Source organism: Schistocerca gregaria, chromosome 2 (assembly GCF_023897955.1).
Source record: "Schistocerca gregaria isolate iqSchGreg1 chromosome 2, iqSchGreg1.2, whole genome shotgun sequence".
In the NCBI taxonomy this organism is placed as follows: Eukaryota; Metazoa; Arthropoda; class Insecta; order Orthoptera; family Acrididae; genus Schistocerca; species Schistocerca gregaria.
The window spans coordinates 710,328,060-710,347,564 of NC_064921.1; the positions used below are offsets into that span (position 1 = coordinate 710,328,060).

The 19,505-nt window shown below is 39.9% G+C and overlaps 1 protein-coding gene across 1 annotated transcript in view; it reads right to left on the minus strand.

Annotated features, from left to right (window-relative positions):
- LOC126334828 (L-xylulose reductase-like) overlaps nt 1-19,505 on the minus strand; it is a 59,591-nt gene that overhangs the window by 12,091 nt on the left and 27,995 nt on the right. The window contains exons 2-4 of the mRNA XM_049997488.1: nt 18,490-18,739; nt 3,012-3,126; nt 2,717-2,927 (exon numbers count right to left, since the gene is read on the minus strand). Coding sequence (XP_049853445.1) covers nt 2,717-2,927; nt 3,012-3,126; nt 18,490-18,739 — 576 coding nt within the window. The remainder of the gene's footprint in view (nt 1-2,716; nt 2,928-3,011; nt 3,127-18,489; nt 18,740-19,505) is intronic.

The following is a 19,505-nucleotide window of genomic DNA, read 5'->3' on the forward strand; positions in this document are numbered from 1 at the left end:
CACTGAATAGATAAAAACTCATTCTTTTTTACATTTTTCATGGAACTTGATCTTCACATACCTATCATCATTGCCATCTTAACTCAATTTTGTACATACACATTATGTGTCTCTACTGTAGTTTTTCCTGTTGCCTTCTACATCCTCACACCATTGCACATTCCATATTCTTCCACCTTTAGCTCATTTTCCCACCCAAAGGGCAAGAGGATACCCTGAAACTCTATCTCCTTCTTCACTCAATTCAACAAGGCTGTTGGCTATATGGGGGTTGGGATAACTCTTTGGTAAACAGGTAGTAACTTAAGCAGTTTGCTGAATACCAAGACATATGAAAAAACTGAATGTCTTTATATGGCTTTAGAAAACTGTGTAAAATAAATTTGAATAGAGATAGGTGAAGATCATGATGAATGTATAAGGGAGGAGACATTTTTCGAAGAAGTGATTTCCAGTTGCTGATGGTAGTTCAAAAATGGTGCAAATGGCTCTGAGCATTATGGGACTTAACTGCTGTGGTCATCAGTCCCCTAGAACTCAGAACTACTTAAACCTAACTAACCTAAGGACATCACACACATCCATGCCCGAGGCAGGATTCGAACCTGCGACTAGCGGTCACGCGGTTCCAGACTGTAGCACATAGAACCGCATGGCCCCTCCGGCCGGCACTGATGGTGGTGATAATGGATTAAAGCTGAAGTACATTTTGAAATTTGTAAATGAAATGGGGAAAAAATTTCCACTTCCACATAGTTAGTTAAGGAAACTATAGACTCTTTGTTATGATAATTGAGTTGGGACTTAGAACACAAGTTTCCATGTGAAAGTTAATGCTCAGAAGATTTTTGGGGTGAAAGTCCATTACAGCGTAATGCATAAAGTTGTAATCAGAAAGATGGACAGAGCAAAATCAATTGATACTAAGACCATATTGTGTCTATTGGAAATGGTCAAGACAATGTGACCAGACACTGTCTTCTGACAGTAAATATTAAAATAGGGTAAAACACTTATTGTCATAGATTATTTTTGTTGCTTTTTGCATATTTATGTTGCCTGTGCACAAATAAATAGTGGATAGTGAACCAGATTTAAGTAATCAATTACCATCTGTTCTGTAAGATTTCACTTACTATTTATCTGTGTAGTACAAAGATAGGGGCTGCCCTTTGACTATTTTGACTTGTGTTTCTCAAAAGTGGGAAACACCTGTTCTTCTACACTCCTGGAAATGGAAAAAAGAACACATTGACACCAGTGTGTCAGACCCACCATACTTGCTCCGGACACTGCGAGAGGGCTGTACAAGCAATGATCACACGCACGGCACAGCGGACACACCAGGAACCGCGATGTTGGACGTCGAATGGCGCTAGCTGTGCAGCATTTGTGCACCGCTGCCGTCAGTATCAGCCAGTTTGCCATGGCATACGGAGCTCCATCGCAGTCTTTAACACTGGTAGCATGCCGCGACAGTGTGGATGTGAACCGTATGTGCAGTTGACGGACTTTGAGCGAGGGCGTATAGTGGGCATGCGGGAGGCCGGGTGGACATACCGCCGAATTGCTCAAGACGTGGGGCGTGAGGTCTCCACAGTACATCGATGTTGTCACCAGTGGTCGGCGGAAGGTGCACGTGCCCGTCGACCTGGGACCAGACCACAGCGACGCACGGATGCACGCCAAGACCGTAGGATCCTACGCACCGCCACTTTCCAGCAAATTAGGGACACTGTTGCTCCTGGGGTATCGGTGAGGACCATTCGCAACCGTCTCCATGAAGCTGGGCTACGGTCCCGCACACCGTTAGGCCGTCTTCCGCTCACGCCCCAACATCGTGCAGCCCGCCTCCAGTAGTGTCACGACAGGCGTGAATGGAGGGACGAATGTAGATGTGTCGTCTTCAGCGATGAGAGTCGCTTCTGCCTTGGTGCCAATGATGGTCGTATGCGTGTTTGGCGCCATGCAGGTGAGCGCCACAATCAGGACTGCATACGACCGAGGCACACAGGGCCAACACCCGGCATCATGGTGTGGGGTGCGATATCCTACACTGGCCGTACACCTCTGGTGATCGTCGATGGGACACTGAATAGTGCACGATACATCCAAACCATCATCGAACCCATCGTTCTGCCATTCCTAGACCGGCAAGGGAACTTGCTGTTCCAACAGGACAATGCACGTCCACTTGTATCCTGTGCCACCCAACGTGCTCTAGAAGGTGTAAGTCAACTACCCTGGCCAGCAAGATCTCCGGATCTGTCCCCCATTGAGCATGTTTGGGACTGGATGAAGCATCGTCTCACGCGGTCTGCACGTCCAGCACGAACGCTGGTTCAACTGAGGCGCCAGGTGGAAATGGCATGGCAAGCCGTTCCACAGGAGTACATCCAGCATCTCTACGATCGTCTCCATGGGAGAATAGTAGCCTGCATTGCTGCGAAAGGTGGATATACACTGTACTAGTGCCAACATTGTGCATGCTCTGTTGCCTGTCTCTATGTGCCTGTGGTTCTGTCAGTGTGATCATGTGATGTATCTGACCCCAGGAATGTGTCAATAAAGTTTCCCCTTCCTGGGACAATGAATTCACGGTGTTCTTATTTCAATTTCCAGGAGTGTATATCAAAGGTGAATTTAATTTCATTGATCTATAACATGTATTTAGACAGAATGGTATTAAAGTGTGTTTTGCAGTTTTATTACATACCTGCAAACTTGCCAAGTGGTATCTCAGACAGCATCTTTGATGCCTTTTCTGGATCTCTCCAGGCAAATCTACCCATTTCTGTTAAAACTACTGTGGGATTTACAGTATTCACTCGAATGTTATGTGGTCCTAATTCCACAGCCATTACTTTCGTAATCTGATCAACTGCTGCTTTTGAGGCACAGTAAACTGTATGATTTAGGAGAGCAGCCTGAAAAATGCATGTTTGATAATAAGTGTTGAAATGTTTACAACTTTCACAATTTTATTTATATTAATGTCATATTTCAGTCACCTGTGAAGCTTGCGAAGAGATGTTTACAATGCTCCCTCCAGTCTTTCTCTTTATCATACCTTCAACAACGACCTGGCTGACATTAATTATGGGCTTCACATTGACTGCAAATGTACTGAGAAATCAGAATGACTAAATTAGCAAATCAATATTGAACTATTTTATAGTCAATGAGTTTCATGATATTATGAAGAAAAATATAAAATAAAACCTCTGTAATGGTACTACAACAAAAATAAAGTTTTATTCAAGAATTATCATTATTTTAAGTCTGTTTACAATGAAAAAAATGAAATGAGTGTCAGGCATCATTGGCTGGGAGGCCCCTTGCAGGGCAGGTCCGGCCGTCTTGGTGCAGGTGTTATTACATTCGATGCCACATTGGGTGACCTGATGAAATGATAATTAAGACAGTACAACACCCAGTCCCAGAGTGGAAAAAATCCCCAACCCAGCCGGGAATCAAAACCAAGCCCGTAGGACAGCAATCCATGACACTGACCACTCAGCTATTGGGGCAGACTATTTATAATACGAAATATGAGGACACGAAAGATCAGATGAGTGATATCTGCATCTATAACAGGTATAATTTTTTCTTGTAAATAGTAAAGACCACTTTTTATTGTATCATGTACTAAGACTTCTGCATACTAAACAAACAAATTTTTTATTCATCATAATTTACGTTACATTACAATTTCACTCTGTTTGTGGAAATTCCACTAACTGCAATTCAAATTACAAATAGGTGTACAAGATAAATCAGTCTATGAAAACATCCCACTTTTAAATATAAAGAATGAAACAAAGATTCATATTTGCAGTGTTTGGTACAGTAAGTTCCATGATTGCTTTCTTTAGTCCTTGTTGCCTATGTGCAGGATTCATGGTGTCAGTAGCTAAAACATATACAGAATGCTCATTTTTTAAAAATTTGTATGAGAGTTATTGACATGTATGTCATCTATCTTTGTCTAATTCTCACTTTCTTGACTCTCGCCTAAAATACTCATGCTGACTAATAGCACCAGCTACAGCATATATGGAATGTGAAATCTGTGGCTAGCTTGAGGATTTTTTGGTACGGATGATGCAGCAAATTATCTTCAGTAGAGAGTCATTGATAGAAGTAGAAATAACTTTTGATGTGCCCCAAGAAAGTGTGTTGGGTCTCTTCCTATTCATGCTATATATTGATGACCTTGTGAACAGCATTAATCATAACAGAATGAAAAAAATGTAGTATACTATGATTACAAATCAGCGAGTCACATTAGGAATTGGTCATCTCTTACAAATTCCTGGTTGTAATGCTATGTAAGGACATATAATGGAATGGTTACATAGGTTCAGTCAAGAGTAAAGCAGGTAGCAGACATTGGTTTATTGCTAGAATAGTAGGGAAATTCAATCAACCTATAAAGGCAATTGATTAAAAATCATTCATGCAACCCATCCTAGAATATTGCTCAAGGTATGTGAGATCCATGCAAAGTAGGACTAACAGGGGATATTGAATGTATACTACAGATAAGGCGAGCATGAAGTTTCACAGGTTCATTTGACCTCTGGGAGAGTATCACAGAGACGTTGAAAAAACTGAACAGGCAGACTCTTGCAGATAGATGTAAACTAACCTGATAAAGCCTACATACAAAGTTGCAAGAACCAGCTTTAAATGATGACTCTAGAATATACTATAAACCACTATATATCGCTCCCATAGGAATCATGAGGACAAGATTAGATTATTTCAGACACACACAAAGGCATTTAACAGTCAGTCTTCCACAGTCCATACTTGGAAGTATCATGAAAAAACTGTAATAACTGGTACAATGGGAGGTAGCTTCTGCCATATGTTTTGCAGATTGTGAGTGTAGACGTATTCAACCATTTTTCATTTGAGTGTCTGTCTTTCTATAACACTCAAATTTCCTGAAAATCTACCTTACGTACTCATAATGAACAACAGTGCCAGTGTCTAGCGTATAACCAATATGCATGTGAATCACAAACACAGGATTATTACTTAAGAAAAGAGTTCAGAAGAGTCTTGCACACTGCCACCTTTATATGCACACTAGACTTCCCCAGAATTTCTGAAGTAAGTTTTTGTATTTCATTAGGTATTTGCTTGATTATCAGTTCAGAATTCACTGTATAAGGCAGAAATGTTGTCCAAGTTTGTCTGAGTTTCCTCACTTTTATTTAATGATTATACTACCTTTATAGAACAGCAATGTCTGTGAAACATTGGAAAATGCTGTTCTCTCCATTTTGTAGATCATTTACGTGTACGTTACCAGCATTGTGTGATATCCTGGTATTCTATAAAGTATCTAGGTAAAGTGTAGAATGCCTGATGGTCTTAGGCAAAGTACGAAATATAAGTTTTTTGTGAAAATGTTATGTACTTTTCCTAGGTATTCTATACCATTCCTAGGCATTAGACAGAATGACCCTCACCATTTACACAAAATGTTAAAGGGGCACTAGATGAAAAGCCTTTATTAACTACGACGATAGGTCAGTTATTATCTGCAATTTAGTTATTTTTTCAAAATGTTTAAATGTGTGTGAAATCTTATGGGACTTAACTGCTAAGGTTATCAGTCCCTAACCTTACACTCTACTTAACCTAAATTATCCTACGGACAAACACACACACCCATGACCGAGGGAGGACTCAAACCTCCACTGGGACCAGTTATATTTTTGTTAATTTTTGTAGTACTGTTCTTTTACATTGATGATGCATGCTTTGTTTATTTGTTGTTATAGCTGTTAATTGTAGCTGCTCTGGTGTCCGTTTGCACCAAAGAAGAGCAATGTTCAGTGATAGATTTTTGTGGTCGGAAGAGGTATCAGGGGCCGAAATACATCAAAGACTTTTGGTACAGTACGGAAACAGTGCTTTGCCACAATGGAGTGTCTACAAATGGATTGAAAAATTCAGAAATGGTCGCACAAATGTTATGCACGATGAAGGAGCCGGATGACTGTTTACTTCCACAAATGAAGAAACTATTGAGCATTCACGTGAAATGATTCTCTTAGACAGACAATTAACTATTGATGAAGTGGTACATCATCTGCAAATTAATCCTGGTTCTGCCTGTGAAATCATCCACAATAGACTTGGGTTTCATAAAGTTTGTACAAGATGGGTCCCAAAACAACTCACACAGTTGCATTAACTTGCTTGGAGATCTGCAAAAATCATTTGGATCACTATGGTAATGAAGGGGACAATTTCTTAGACAGGGTCATTGCTGCTGATGAAATATGGATCCATCATTACATACCAAAGAGTAAATGGCAGAGTATGGAATGGAAATGTTCAAATTCACCATTCAAGAAAAAGTTCAAGACCCAACGATCCACAGGAAAACTGATGCTTACGGTTTTTTGGGACATACAAGGTGCAGAACTGGAACATTATGGGGAAAGAGGCACAACAGTAAACAGCATACATTACAGTGAGATGCTTACTGCCAGGCTAAAGCCTACAATTCGAAGCAAATGCCGAGGATTGCTGTCAAAAGGTGTTGTATTGTTGCACAACAATGCCTGTTCGCATACTGCTGCCCACACTGCTGAAACACTCCAGAAACTCAAATTTGAAGTACTGAATCATCCTCTATATAGTCCCAATCTTGTCCCTCCTGACTATCACTTGTTTGGTCCACTCAAACAGGCATTAAGGGGCCATTTATTTGCCTCAGATGAAGCAGTGAAAGAAGTGGTGCACTCCTGGCTTGCAGCTCAACTGAGAACATTCTTTTATGAGAGCATCAGGAAACGTGTACAACAATGGACCAAGTACATTGAAATGCAAGAAGACTGTGTCAAAAAACGATGTTCTTGTAAGTTTCCTATTTGATTGCGATAAAATTTTGTAACATGCATTTGAAACTAAAAAAACAAAACTATGAAATAAAGGACAGGACATCCTTTTACATTTTGACAATTTGATCTTGTACTTGGATTAAAGAAGAATGTTAACAGAATATCATTACTCTGATCTTGTGTAGGGCTGTTTCAAGAGTCTTCTGCAGTTCCATGTCAGTAAAAGCCATCTTCTGTCACATTCATAAAAACTGCCAAAAGACTGCGTTAGTCACCCTGCCTTGTCAACATCGGGAATTGGAACTCACACAGTGGCACCCAAAGACACAGGAGGAATTTTTTGTCACAATCTCTTTTCATTTCTTTGACCTGAATGTCAAGGTTAAATTTTGATTTCATTTTACTTTGGACAGCATTCTCAATTTTTAAGCAAATATTGCACAAAATGACAACAGTGGTGGAACTTTTGCCTGTATGTAGGACGATTAGGTCAGGATTTGTTTTGTTGTTGGGTGTAGGTACTCTTTCTTCTATTGGAAGGTTAGTAGCAGTATCTTGTGGAGGGAGCAGAGGTGATTCTGGGCTGTCATGCCATGGAGATGTGTTTTTTCAATACCAGGCTCATGAGAGCCAGGGATTGGTGGAATCTGAAAAGGTGTAGGTCGCTGTGTAAAAAGGGGTGGGCTCCACAGAAAGGAATCTTTGTGGTTATGCCATTTGGGGAGTTCCATGGTTTATGCAGCATTTGATAAACAGGGTTTTACCCAGGGATACTTTTCTGAACTGGTGTAGAAAGGTGGAGCAATGGTTCATTGTGGCAGGAATGGTGTAAAGGAAGTGGGAATGACTCAGAAATGGACAAAATAGGTGCCGATGGTTATGAGAGGAGCTAAATGAGCAAAAAGACGAGTAAAAATATGTTAAGACATGAGAAACATGTACAGATACTCAAAATATGCACAGATAAGTAAAAATATGCAAAGATAGATTAAAATACACACAAACACATGAAAATACACACAGATACGTAAAGATACACACAAATATATTAATAATATGTGTCTGTTTGTGTGTGTGTGTGTGTGTGTGTGTGTGTGTGTGCTGCAATAAGTGAAGAGAGAGGGAACGGAAATGGGTTAGGTTGTGTTTCAGAAGATCCTATGGCATGGACAGTTGTGAAAAATGAAACGCTAACGTATGTCAGGATGAGAGATGAAGTGGGATCAGTGGGAATAAATATAACTATTTGAGCAAAGACACTGAGAACTGTCATTCCATAGAGAAAAGTAATAGTGCAAAACTTCACAGGTTTGTAGGATGGATGAAAAACCCTTTGGCAAAATCAAACAATGGGAATGCCAGGCATGAATATAAACAGGAAAAGAAAGATTGCTACTTACCATAAAGCAGACATGTTAAGTTACAGACTGTCACAATGTTTTCAGCTGCAGCCTTCATCAGCAAAAGTGAAACACACACCATTCATACAGACAAGTAAGCACAATTCATGCTCACATGACCACCAAATCCACCATCTTGGGTCAGATTGCATCTATCACATGGGATGCAAGCAGCAACCTGGAGGGGCAGGAAAGGGGAATGGATAGTAGTGTACAAGTGGGAAGAGAGATGAATGCTGTCTGGTGAAGTATGCAGGAACTAGAATGTTGACAGGTGCAGCATCAGGTGCTGGTGAAAAAAGGAGCAAAAAAAAGAGAGGAGCAGGGAAAGATGGGCAGGTACACTGGCAGAGGGTGGCAAATACACAGTTGGAACATGAGAATGCGGAGGAAATGATAGGACAGAGGTAGTGGAAACTGTTTGGTGCAGGGTGTGGGGACAGTGTGTTACCACAGGTTGAGGCTGGGATAATTATGGGAGCAGAGAACATTTTGTAACGATAAAACATATCTTCACAGTTCAGAAAAGTTCATGGTGGAGGAAAGGATGCAGATGGCTCAGGTACCAGTAGTGAAGCAGCCACTGAAATCAAGTATGTCATGTTCAGCTGCATGTTGCTCCATGGGGGAGTCAACTTTGCTCTTGGCCACATTTTAGCAGTGGCCATTCATCCTGGTGAAAAGCTGGTTTGGTAGTCACACCAATATAAAAAGCTGTCCGATGATTGCAGTACAGCTGGTAAGCAAATGGCTGCTTTCACAGTTGACCTGGATCCTGATGGGATAGGATAAACCTGTGACAGGAAAGAAATAGGAAGTGCTGGTTGTGTGGCTTCAGCAGGTTTTGCTCCTGAGTCTCTTACTGGGATATGTTCTCTGTGGTAGAAGGTAGAAATTAGAAGTGGCATGGGAATGGAGTGGTATTTTATGGAGGTTGGGTGGGTGATGGAACACCCCTTTAGGAACGGTGGGAAGCATCTTGGATCTCTCATTTCAGGGTATGATGACAGGAAATCAAAGCCCTTGCAAAGGATGTGGTTCAGTTGTTCCAGTCCAGTGTGGTACTTGGTGATGAAGTATACAGGAGAGATCTGTTTGTGGACTATATCTGTGGGTTAGCGCCTGTATGTGAAGGCCTTGCTGAGACCTTCAGCATACTGAGCAAGGCAGTTCTGTCACTGCAAATACAATTTTCCTTTGGTATATAAACAAATCCGTGGCACAGCCATGGGCACGCGCATGACACCCTCCTATGCCAACCTTTTTATGGACCATCTAGAGGAGACTTCTCTATCCATGACAAACCCCTTGTCTGGTCCAGGTTCATTGATGATATCTTCATGATCTGGAATCAGGGCTACGACATCCCAACTGTGTTCCTTCATAACCTCAACACCTCCTCTCCCATCCATTTCACATAGTCCTCCTCAACCCAGTGTGCCACTGTGCTAGATGTTGACCTCCTCCTCTCTTTTGGCTCCGTCCACACCTCTGCCCACATTAAACCCACCAACCATGAACACTGCATGCATTTTGACAGCTGTCATCCTTTTCACAACAACAAATTCCTCCCATACACTCTGGTCACCCAGGGACAGCGTATCTGCAGTGACAAGAGCTCCCTTGCTTGGTTTGCTGAGGGTCTCATCAAGGCCCTCACAGACAGGCACTATCCCTAGTCTACAACCACGTCCCCCACACCATTTCTCCTCACACACTTAACACATCATTTTTATGGTAAGTAGTAATCTGTCTTTTCGTACATCGTTTATATTCCTACCTGGAGATTGTTTTATTCAATCAGTTCATAAACCTTAAATCATTGGTGTTGCCTACCTTTAGTGGCTCTAAAAGAGATGTCACAATTATTTATCATTCATTTACATCTATATCTGTGTGGATACTCTGCAAATCACATTTAAGTGCCTGGCAGAGGGTACATCAAACCACCTTCACAACAATTCTCTCATATTCCAATATTGTACAGCACATGGAAAAAATGAACACCTATATATTTCTGTGTGAGCTCTGAATTCCCTTATTTTATTATGGTGATCCTTTCTCTCTATGTAGGTCGGCATCAACTAAATACTTCCTCCTTTGGAGGAGAAAGTTGTTGATTGGAATTTGCTGAGAAGATTCCTACACAGCAAAAAATTCCTTTGTTGTAATGATGTCCACTCCAAATCCTCCAGTGACACTCTCTCCCATATTTTGCAATAATACAAAATGTGCTGCCCTTCTTTGAATGACCTCCTTTTCTCAATGCAAGTAGTATCATTAAGCCTAAGGGAGTAATTTCAACATATGAAAATATAAATAATATCATCTTCAAAATTAACTTCTGGTTCTCTGCAAATGGACTGTCACTGAATTTAGATAGAACAGAATATACCATGTTTTATGGACTGTAAGGTACTTTTTTCTTCAAAAAATTTCCTCCAAGATTCAGGTGGATCTTATACTCAAAACTAAAATAAAAATGTCCTGTGAATGATTTAAAATTCATGGCAATCTTAAAAAAGGCCACGTATTTGATGCTGTGGAAACCTACCTCTATTTGGAAACAATGGGTACAACTGGTGGCAGCAGCAGTACACCACTGTGACAAACAGGAGTTGCAGCTTGCTAACACTGTCTCCTTCCCACCCCACCATCTCAAACCAGAACAGTGTCTAGCCTATTGTGACAGTGAACTTGAATTGAAAGAGATTTGTGTTATCAGTAACAGTACGATATTTTTGTTAATGGATAGTTTTGTAATGGAAAAAAAAGGTATTCATATGATGTAGGCTATAAACTGAAAGCAATAGCTTAAGCAGAAGAACATGGAAATAGAGCAGCTGAGTGACGTTTTGGCCAACCAACAGCGGACTGAATGTGGTTCATGGTGTGGGCTCCTGCTGTCATGTCCTAGTTCATGAACCATGGGCAACGTATGAGTGGTCAAGTAACTGGTCCTGACAGTCGGGACACCAGTTACTTTGAAATATGGCTGGGCATCTCGCACATATGATGAGTTGTGGTCACCTTTGTGCTCAGATGGCAAAGACTACCAAATCCACTGGTTAGTCCCTCACTGTTAGGGGTAAAACTCAATGGGACCCGGGGCAAGTAAGGCTAGCAACCTTCTTCCCTGGTACTTTAAATATGATGCTGGCAACAATCAGAGCAAAATGCCTTGGACCTATGGAGGTGACGGAGTCCCACCTCTAATTGACAAACCAGGGACTCCTAACATACAACTTGGCAAACAAATGGTAACAAGATGGGGAGCTATTAATATCAATGGGGGCTACTCTGTGAAGAAGGCAGAGCTGGCAGATGCTGCAAGTAAGATGGGGTTGGACGTTTTAGCTGTTAGTGACATTCGGGTAAGGGGTGAGAAAGAAGAAGAAGTGGGAGAATACGAGGTCTACCTGTCAGGAGTCAAAGCAGGAATAGCACAATGGGGTGTATGGCTTTACATCAGGAAATAAATGGAACCCATTGTAGTTGCAATAAGATATGTAAACGAACAACTGATGTGGATAGATTTGACAGTGTCTAGCAAGGAAATTAGGATTGTATCAGTATATTCATATTGTGAAGGGACAGATCTAGATAAGATGGATAGTTTTTATGACACACTCAGTAATGTAGTTGTTAGAGTAAAGGACAAGGACAGTGTTCTGCTCATGGGTGATTTTAATGCCAGGATTGGAAATCGAACAGAAGGGTATGAAAAGGTTATGGATAAATTTGAAGAGGATATGGAAGCCAACAGGAATGGGAAACAACTCATGGATTTCTGTGCCAGTATGGGCTTAGTAATCACAAAGTCCTTTTTTAAACATAAGAACATTCACCGGTATACTTGGGAAGGCAGGGGAACCAGATCTGTCATTGACTAAATAATAGTAGATCAGGAATTCAGGAAGGCTGTGAGGGACACACGTGTATTCATGGGATTCTTTGATGACACTGATCACTATTTAATCTGCAGTGAAACTGGTATTGTGAGGCCAAAAGTGCAGGAGGTCAGGTCTATATGTAGGAGGATAAGAGTGGAGAACTTCAGGATAAGGGAATCAGGCACAAGTACATAACAGTGATCTCAGAAAGGTTCCAGTTAGTTGAATTTAGTCAATTACACTCATTGGAAAAGGAATGGACAAGGTACAGGGACACAGTACTAGAAGTGGCTAAAGAATGTCTTGGAACAGTAGTGTGTAAAGGTAGGATGAAGCAAACAGCTTGCTGGAATGACAAAGTCAAGGCAGCCTGAAAAAGGAAAAAGAAGTCGTATCAAAAATAGCTACATACTATAACTCAGGTAGACAGAGAAAGCTATGTTGAAGAAAGAAACAAAGCCAAACAGATAATTGCAGCATCCAAGAAGAAATCTTGGGAAGACTTTGGAAAAAGATTGGAGACTTTGGGTCAAGCTGCTGGAAAACCATTCTCGAGTGTAATTAGCAGTCTTTGAAAGGGAGGTAAGAAGGAAATGACAAGTATTTTGGACAGGTCAGGAAAACTGCTGGTGAATCCTGTTGATGATTTGGGTAGATGGAGGGAATATTTTGAAGAGTTTCTCAATGTATTTGAAAATGCGATCAGTAATGTTTCAGATTTTGATGTCCAATGGGGTAGGAATGCTGATGGAAATAGGATCACATTTGAGGAAGTGGAGAAAATGGTCAATAGATTACAGTGCAATAAAGCGGCTGGGGTGGATGAAATTAAGTCAGAACTCATCAAATACAGTGGAATGTCAGGTCTTAAATGGCTACACAGGATAATTGAAATGGTGCGGGAGTCTAGACAGGTTCCATCAGACTGGACGAAAGCAATAATCACACCAATCTTTAAACATGGAAACAGAAAAGATTGTAACAACTGCAGAGGTATCTCTTTAATCAGTATTGGGGGTACAATCTTTTCAGGTACTGTTGAAAGGAAAGTGCGAGTATTAGTTGAGGACAAATTGGATGAAAATCAGTGTGGGTTTAGGCCTCTTAGAGGTTGTCAGGACCAGATCCCCACTGGCTCCATGATCACAACTCTCTACAGAGAACACTTTGAGGAGGTGTTCCTTCAAACCATTTGCCAGAAATGCAAGCACTTTTTCCACTATGGTGATGATACATTTGTTGTATGAGGGTGTGGTAGACAGACACTCAATGATTTTCTGAACCATCTGAAGAGCATCCATCAAAGCAATGATTTCACTATGGAAGTAGAGGAGAATAGTCATTTCCTTTTCCTGGGCATACTACTAAAGAAGAAGTAAGATGGTAGACTGGGACATTCAGTATGTAGGAAGAAAAAATAGAGCTTTACTAGTATGCAACAAGCTGCCACCATCCAGCTCAACAGCAGATGCTGCTGACCATCCTGGTACATAAGATGTGTGTCATATGCAATAAAGAAAACCTTCCAGCCAAAGTACAACATTTAGAGGAAGTGTTCACAAGGATGGGTACAATGAAGCACAGATCAGTGGTGCATTTGAGAACAGAAAAGATTGAACCAGGAAGGGAAAGCAGGAGACAACTCAGTCTGTTCTCAGCCAAAATTGTGTAGCTACTTGGAAAATCCAAGTTAAAAACCATTTTCTGAGCACTGCTGAAGATGAAAGATTACCTTGGTTCTACAAACGTCCCTGAAAAACTAAATGTACCTGGGTTTTATAGCACTGCCTGAGAATGTGGCTAACAATGCATTGCGAAAATGCAGCAATATATTTAAAAATGCTGCAAGGACCAAACCAGGTATGTGGAACTGGGACATACAGAGAAGTCAGTGGTAACAGAGCATAACATCAGAACATCAAGATGCTATGTTGAGCTACTGGATGCTGGGTCAGCATCATAAAAAAATCAATTAAAATACAGATTCATGAAATTCTGGTCAATAGGTATTAAGTATACCAATGTTGAATCCTGTGTTAGTGACAAAATTATGAGAGCACACCCAGCCCCAGTCATCTTGCAAGCTGCAGCAAGAATGCCCAGACACAAGCATGAATGTGTATCTGCTATCACCACCGCCACAGCAATCTAACGCCACCCTTCCTGCCCACTGGCCAGACAGTACCTAGCCCCCACAACCAGGTGGAGGGCACCCACCACTAGTGTAGATATTATGGCATTCACAATATCTTGACACATTGTCAGAAGGTGATGTGTATGACATTCTTCGAAACATCATGGTACTTTAACACTTGACACCCAACTGGAGACCCAAGAACTTCTCATCTATAGTATACACTAGGAAAGTCTACATTCACACCATGTAATTTACTTTTGAAAGAAACTTCTGTTATCTGTCAGACATTTTATTTCCATGGATAGATGTCCACGGATTTTTATCACTGCATATTTCACCTCTGTTTGTGCCAAAGTTAGGTTCATTAAAAGGTAATGCTGGTAATTTTTTGTTCTAGTGATGTACTTATGAATATCTCTGTTACTCTCAAACTGAAATGGACTGTTGATAACAGATTTTTTAAGGGAATAAGGCCACTGTGAGGCTGCAGTAAATGTTTCCAGCTGTTTAAAGACATACTTACAAAATATAAATGTGTGACCTCCACAAATAATTCAAATTACTTTCTCTCGTGCAATTGATACTTTTTGCTTAAGTTACCCCAGAACAGAAGACATCAGTGAATGAAAAATTGCAAACTGTTTTAACTTACTGACTTCTATCTCCCCATGGTTGGCAATTATCCTTATGGCAAAAATAGTCAAACCTAGAAGTTTCAGCTGCTTTACTGTACAGGGTGAATCAAAGAAAAGGTATCAATTGCTTATTACAGACAAACTGTGAAATATAGAAACACATTCTGCATTTCACTGCATAGAGGACGTTTCAAAGTTTTGTGTTTTTATGTATTTATTTATTTATTTACATCCTGAATCTTTTATGTACATATACCATACCTTAGATGCTGTTCACATAGACGCTTGCCATACAGTCAACATGAGTACCATGCAACACTCAGAAAACATTGACATGGTAGGCCCTTTCATTCCACACAAGAATCAATAGGCCCCTATTTATTGAATCAACAGCATCAACAGTTTAATTTCTCAGAGCTTGAAGAGAAGTTGCCACAGGTGGGAGAAAAACTCTGTGTTTTACGTAGCCCAACAGAAAAGAACTGCCAAGTGTGAGGTCTGGTGACAGGATAGATGAAATATTAATTGGTATGAAAAGATGAGTCATTTGCAAAAATTGTCTCCTAGCATATCCTGGAGAACTGAAATATAAAATTCATACCTTCTGTTATGGTCATTGTGAAGCAGTTGCTGCAATAACTGAAACTTGTAAGGCTTCAGATGCAGGTGTCATTTCAGAACCCACCACATAATCATTTGAGGAAACTGAAGTTCCTGGCCAGCACATCTTGTGGACTTCTGAGGTCTCCATGTGAACATGTCCCAGATATGCATCATATTTTCATCAGAAGTGTTTCGACAGCCAGGGCTCTTCCCTTTGCACATGCAACTGGTCATCAATTTGCTTGTACAGAGGTGGCTTCTTGCTGAATTGACAGCAGAAAGTATGTTGCACTTCAACTGTAACTTGACTTTGTGCAAATTCCAACACAAAAAATGATTTCTCTTGTGGTGTAGTTGCCATATTGCTACAAACAAATAACAGTGCAGCTGTTCCAAAACTTTGAACCTTCCTCTATGCAGTAACATGCACAGTGTGTTTCCATCTTTTATACTTTGTCTGTTATAAACAACTGCAATCAATTTCTCCAGTTTATGTTTTCAGTAACATGCACACTTAATAAATCATAATTTTCTATCATGTTTATTATTTATTGTTGCTATACTAGGTTAATTGGGGTGGCATATTTTTTACATGTAAAGACTATGTGAACTGTGTTGTTGTTGACAATAATGCTTCAATTTTTGAATCATCTGCAGACTGGACTAATTCTGCCCCCCGATTCAAATGAAAAGGTAGGTCATTAAAATAAAGCAATAACAGTAGTGGACCAATAATTCAATCCTGTGAGGCTCAGATTGAACTTTTTCCCCATGCATGTAGTGTGGCATCTTTGTACTACTCAAACACCACAAGGTAACTTTCTGGACTCTGTTTCTTAACTAAGGACTAAACCAGGCATTTGCTGAACTATGTATTCCATAAAAACTTAACGTCTCTAACTGAATATTATGATTGGCACAATCTAATAACTTCAGTAACTCACTGGGGATCCCAATTGGTCATATTTAATCATTTAAAGGTTTTATTATTTTCTCAGCGCATGTAAAAATATTGATTTAGTAGGGTGGCCACTTTGAAATTTAAACTTTAATTAACCAAGTATCCCATTACTATGCATGTGAACAACAATCCTGGAGTACATTTCCTACTCAAAAATCACAGAAAAGGATATAAGTAGGGATGTTGAGCAATAGTTCTTGACATCTGTGGACTCACCCTTTTTGTGGAGAGGCCTAGTAGTGGCATATTTCGATCTTTCTTGGAAAATACCCTGAGTTAATGACACATTATTTAAGGACTAAGGACATGACATATTACGGGGAACTTAATGGAGAAATTACCCACCCCACATAAATTTTTGCTTTCTAGAGCCATGATGATATTTCTTATTTGAGATGAGTATGTAAGATTAATTTTTATCCACTAAATGTTCTCTGTATTGCTTCTTCACTGTACTCTTTTGCTTTCTTTTCTGCACTACTTGCTCCAATCGTCTCACCTATTTTTAAAAAGTAACTATTAAAAATAACTGCTGCTTATGACTTTATTTTGCAATGCTCCCATTCCCTTTAACAGAATTAATGCCATCTTCTGTGGCCTCTTACCCTTTTTCTCTTTTAACAAATTTTATTATTTGATCTGTCAGTTTCAGACATGATGTGAAGACTACTAGATATTTTTTTTACTGTTTTTCTGACTATGTTACAGTACTGTTTATAAGAAGAAAGTAGTCATAGTGGTTACTTGTTCTGGCTATTTTGTGCAAGTCCTTTCTTCATTGTCACCAGACTCTGATACCTGTAGTTATACAGAATTTCTTTACGACTTCTCATAATTAAATTTAATTTTCTTTTTAGTAAAAACCTCTTTCTCTGTTCCTCCTTGCTCTCTCTTGTATCTTCTCCTCCCCTTCTCTCTGTCAGTCTCCTATTCCTACTCCATATGTCCATCTCCTCCCCTCACACCCTAAGTTCATCTCCCTCTGCCTGTCTCTCTGTCCATCACCTTTTCTTCCCTTTCTCTGTCCACCACTTCCTCCCCCACCCTGTCTGTCTGTTTACTCCTTCCACTCTCTCTGAATGTCACCTCACCCCTTTCTCTGAAAATCTCCTTTTTCCCCTTGCTTTGTCCATCTCCTTGTCCTGTCTTTCTCAGTCCATATCTTTCTCATCCCTTTCTCTGTCTATCTCCTCCTCCTCTCCCTCTGTCCTTCCTCTCCTCTCCATTCTCTCTGTCCATTGCCACATTCTCCCTCACTCTGCCCATCTCCTGCTCCTCCTTGTCCCTCTCCACCTACCCTTCCCTATGTCCATCTTTTACTCCCACCTCCCTAAGTCCATCTCTACTCCCTCCTCCCTCTGTCCATCTCCTACATCACCATACCCCAATGCATCTTATCCCTGCAGTACTTCTTCACACACACACATACACACACACACACACACACACACACACACACTTTTAGTGAATTGAAACATTATCAGTCCTGCTGTTTATATTTAATGAAAGCTAAACTATCTGGACAACAACATTAGTTTCATATTTGTCCTTATGCTGTGCCAACTTTTGTAAGATCAACAGTGGCATTGGATGAATCATTTACTAAAGATATTTGAGCACTCTTTTGGAATGTATAATTGTGGACTCGCTGCATAACATCATGGAAAATTACTTGCAGAAATGTTTTGAGCAGTGGAAGAAATGAATGCTGACATATGTGGACTCAAATCTGTCTCACTCTGAAGGCGACCACTATTGATTCATCATATTATAACACTTCTATAGTAAACTGCTCAACCACTGCTATTAAACTGATTGGTTTTAATGAAGCTTGCTGAAACATATGAACATAATTAATGGTGTAAGAGACAACTGTGCACCAATATTTCAAAACAGATAGTTTCTGCAACACACTGTGTACCATCAGATCACATGGAATAAATAAATAAATAAATGCAAGCAGTCTCTTTTACTTTTTGGTGTGCCTTTATTACCTGTCAAATTCTTCTGGTTTAATGTCTAGAAAAGGATTCAGGCTCACTACTCCTGCATTATTGACCAAGAGATCTATAGGTCCAGCTGATTTCACAGCTTCTCTTGTTTTATCCCAATCACTTAGGTCTACAGCAATTGTAGTAACATTTACTTCACGGGCCAATTCTTCTAATGGTTCCTTGTTGAGTGAAAGTGCAACAACTTCAGCGCCACACTTCACAAGCTGCTTTGCAATTTCTTTCCCAATACCTGAAACAACAGTTACTGAAATGTACTAAAGAAATATTTTATGTCCTCCAAACAACAACAAAGAATAACTCTCTGAATAAATTATCTTGAAGCTTCATTTCTGCATTTAAATACATGAATGTTTTTAGTGGAACTGAAGAACATATGTGACACTGCAGTAGAAATATGTATTTCTTATCTCTGAAGAAAATGCTGAATTTCACACATGATTTCATAGTGACTGTATGTGTGAACTATTATGGCATCCTTAAAAAGTGACAAATGTACTTATTTTATTTTATTGTCTACATTGAACCATTTCAGTCCATTCTATTTCTTATTTTATTTTTTTAATTTAATTTAATTTTATTTTTTTCTGTTGGTTAAAGTACTTCATATTTTTCATGCATCTCAACTTTCTTGTTTCATCTGAAATCATCTTTCCTATTGTCTGTTTGCTGAATTTAGTTTTTAGCCTGTTTTGCTTTAAGTTTATTGATTTTGTCTGCTTTGATTTTTAAATCTTCATTTGTGATATGAAGTTCTCTTACACTACATAAAAGAACATGTTTTTGTATCTGTGTTAATGTCCACTTAACTTTATTACAAAGCATAACAGAACAACAAATTACCTCAAGTCGGAAACAGAACAAACTTCTCAAATTTAGTCCAAAGAAATGAGCTCCAAAGATAATGCATGCAGTGTCCTGTCAACTATCAATAGTTACTACAACCACTCCCCCCTCCCTCCCTCCCCCCCCCCCCATCTCCTCTTTCACCCCCTAAA